At 57.1% G+C, this 3205-nt stretch overlaps 1 protein-coding gene across 1 annotated transcript; it reads right to left on the bottom strand.

Annotated features, from left to right (window-relative positions):
• Window positions 1-205: 205 nt before the first annotated feature.
• LOC308643521 (zinc finger BED domain-containing protein 6-like) lies at window positions 206-2704 on the bottom strand (the record flags this gene model as incomplete). Its single annotated transcript, XM_081283345.1, has 1 exon — window positions 206-2704. One exon carries the CDS (start codon window positions 2702-2704, stop codon window positions 206-208), a length of 2499 nt encoding a protein of 832 aa, XP_081139471.1.
• Between the last annotated feature and the right edge of the window lie 501 nt (window positions 2705-3205).

Genomic DNA, 3205 nt, shown 5'->3' with positions numbered 1-3205 from the left:
GAAAAGAATATGGCAACCTGTCAAGAACCAAGAAGCTGTCCCCATCCTTACTGCACAGGCTTAAGCAGATGTCCTCTGCCCTTTGCGGCTGCAGGGTTCCCTGAGGTTTTGAAGTCAGCAGACTATTGGGACACCTTCAAGCTCCTGAGCTCCTGGAACCTACTAGCACACACCCAAGTCTGCCCACCCCAGCACAGCAGACAGGCTACAGGGCCAGCTCCTGCTCAGCAGGGTCAGTACTGGAGCAGTTGAGGGGTGGTGGGGTGTAGTTGGGGAAGCTCTCCAGGTTGGTGTTGAGGAAGAGGAGCTGCTCCACAGTCTCCACTTTGAGCGGAGAGCCCTTTTCTGTGATGATGGGACTGTTCAGGGCACCAAAGACACTTTCAGAGAAGGCTCTTGTGGGCGGGCAAGACAGATAGACTGTGGCCAGCTGGGCCAGGGCTGGCCAGGTTTTACGTTTCTTCTCCCAGTAATACAATGGGTCCTCCTGAGCCCCGATGGTCTCGTTCTCTCGCAGGTACCGGCTAACAATGATGCTGGCTATGTGATTCTCAGTGGACAGCGAGGCCCCGCTGCTTTCTGAAGCCATCAGTCCCACGCTTTCCAGCTGCTCCAGCAAGGTCTTCTCCCTCTGGATGACCAGGAAAGAGCCAGACTCCCTGCCTTTCTGCAGAGGCTCCTTCTGGCCCTTCTTCTGGGCTCGTGGGCCCTTGGCTACTTTGTTGGTGCTCACTCGAGAGCTCCTGGCGCGCTGCAGGGAGCCTGAGGTGGGCAGGGAATACTGGGAAACCATAATTTCCTTCACCTTGTACACAAGGACTTGTTTCCAGTGATCAATGTCAGCCCCCACGGGCAGGATGGCCTCAACCTTGCCCTTAAACCGGGGATCCAGCAACGTGGCCAGCACGAATTCCTCTCGGTAGAAGAGATCGTTGAGCTGACAATCTGTGGAAAGCTGCAAGGCCAAGCCCTCAGCCAGCCGCAAGGCCACACCCACCTCCCCAACTCCCTGCTTCTGGAAGTGCCGATGCACCTGTTCTAGGAAGATGTGCAGATAGCGCACCTGGGGCAACACCTGGCTTAAAGAGGCCTGATCTGTGCTGGCCTCACGGATCACCATCTGGAAGGGCTGCAGGAGCTTGACCAGACTGTCTGCCAGGCTCCAAAACATGGCTGAGAGGGCAGTGCTGGCCTTGCCTGGCTGCTGTTTCTCCGAGTACTCCTGCAGGGCCTGCTGCTGCTCCACCAGCCACTCCATCAGGTGGTAGGCTGAGCTCCAGTGGTCTGAGAGCTCCTCGAAGGGCTGCTGGGCTGGGAGGCCACACTGGTGCTGGAGCTGGCTGAGGAGATTCCGGGCCTCTGCGGAGCCTTGGAAATGGCTGTAGATGGCCCTGGCTGTGCCCAGGATAATCTGGATGCTATGATGGTGACACAGAAAGCTGCTCACCACTGAGTCAAGGCAGTGGGCAAAACAAGGGATGAGAGTGTACCCCTCAGCCTGCAGGGCCAGGTCCAGGTCAGGGCAGCCACCAGACACCAGGAAACCTGCTCTTAGGCAGCCACGGCCCAACCACAGGTTAATCTGATCCAGCAGCTCGGGCTGCCTGTCCTCTGTCGCTCTTTCCAGGCCTCGGACCCAGAGCAGGGCTTTCTTCCTCAGGCTCCCCGATGCCCCAAGCTTGCTGCCTGACTGTGCCACCACCCAGTGGGCACTGACAGCCATATAGTTCACCATGGAGTCCTGGGTCAACATAGAGGCTGTGAGGTGAACATGGCCCTCCTCTGCCCACTGCATCTCCTGAAGAACTTGCTCACCCACAGCCTCATGGAGCAGGGGCAAGGCTTTGTCACAGAAGAATGCTGGGGAGGGCAGGTGGTAGCGAGGGTCCACTTGCGCCATGAACCTCTTAAAGGGTTTGGAGGAAACAAAGGAGAAGGGCAAGGCCAGGCTGCACAGCAGCTCTGTGATGCTGTGGTTCCAGGTGTCCGTGTGGGGTTGTTCGGGGGCATTTGTGTTATTAGGCCTGTCCTTGACTGCAACAGGGAAAGCAGGCAGGGGTGACGAGGACAAAAGTGGCTGGTCAGGTCTGTCCAGGTCTGGCTCTCTGCCACGTTGTCCCAAGAACACAGTGTCTGGGTGGTGTATGGGCACCAGTTGCCCCCTTGAGGCAAAATTGGCAGCATCCACAGGCAAGGCCTGTAGCTGTGCCTGTTCCATGTCCTCTACCCCCTTGCCAGGGCTGCTGGTAGCTAGCCCTCTCTCCCACTCTAACCCATGCTGGCTGGCCAGGTGATGGACAAGGCCTGAGGCTTGGGACTGCCCCTCAGTTTTGCACGGTCTGACACTGACGTGACACAAGGTACAGAGGACTTGGCAGCTGTTCTTTAAATCAATGGTGAAGAACTGTCTGATGTCCGATACGGGTGTCAGACCTGTGGCACGCAGAAGGCCTGCGGAATGCGGGGAAGAATTCAAGCCCTGATTTTCTGTTTTCTTAGCTTTAACCAACTTTTTCAAGCAGGGGGTCTCCTGAAGGTTCAGCTGGGGCCCCAACTTCTTCTTTACTACAGGATGAGAACGCTTTTTCTTCCCCTTCTTGGGGCGTTGCCTCGCCTCTCTGGCCAGATGCACAGTGAGGTCAGCTGGCACCGCCTCCTCATTCTCTCTTGATTGGTTTGCCTCTAACCTTTCAGGACTGGTCATTTGCAGGGATGGGGGTTGGGGCTGAATCAGAGCTGGGGTAGAGGGGGCAGCTCTAGCACCACCCAACAAGGACCTAGCCTTCTGTCCTGCCGGCTCTCCTTCCTCTGTGCACCCACATGCCTTCCGCTTGGACACTTTCCTCTTCTCGGGCTGTGTGTGGGGCTCCTGCCCAGGCACAAGTCTGAGGCCCTGAATTCCAGAGTTTGTCTTTGGTTTATTCTGCTCAGAGCTAGCCTGGCACTTTGCCTGGGAAGTGGCGGGGTGAAGACCAGGCCTCCTCACGGGGTGGGTTTTTCTCTTCCCACAGGAGGAAGGTAGGCCAAAGGCAGTTTCTACCTGCTTCTCCTGGAAAACTTGGCCCGAGTCAGATGAAGGGACCAATGTACCACTGGGTGGGGGCCAGGAGCTGCTCCTTTGCAGAGACAAGTGCCTTTCACGTTTCTTTTGGGAGCCGAGGGATGGGACTTTCCTCCTGTGGCCACTGCCAGCATTTTCTTCTCT

This window comes from Spermophilus citellus, assembly GCF_964194105.1.
Source record: "Spermophilus citellus genome assembly, chromosome: 3".
In the NCBI taxonomy this organism is placed as follows: domain Eukaryota; kingdom Metazoa; phylum Chordata; class Mammalia; order Rodentia; family Sciuridae; genus Spermophilus; species Spermophilus citellus.
The sequence above is the reverse complement of the archived record's forward strand: the minus strand, read 5'-3'. Positions and strand labels throughout refer to the sequence as shown.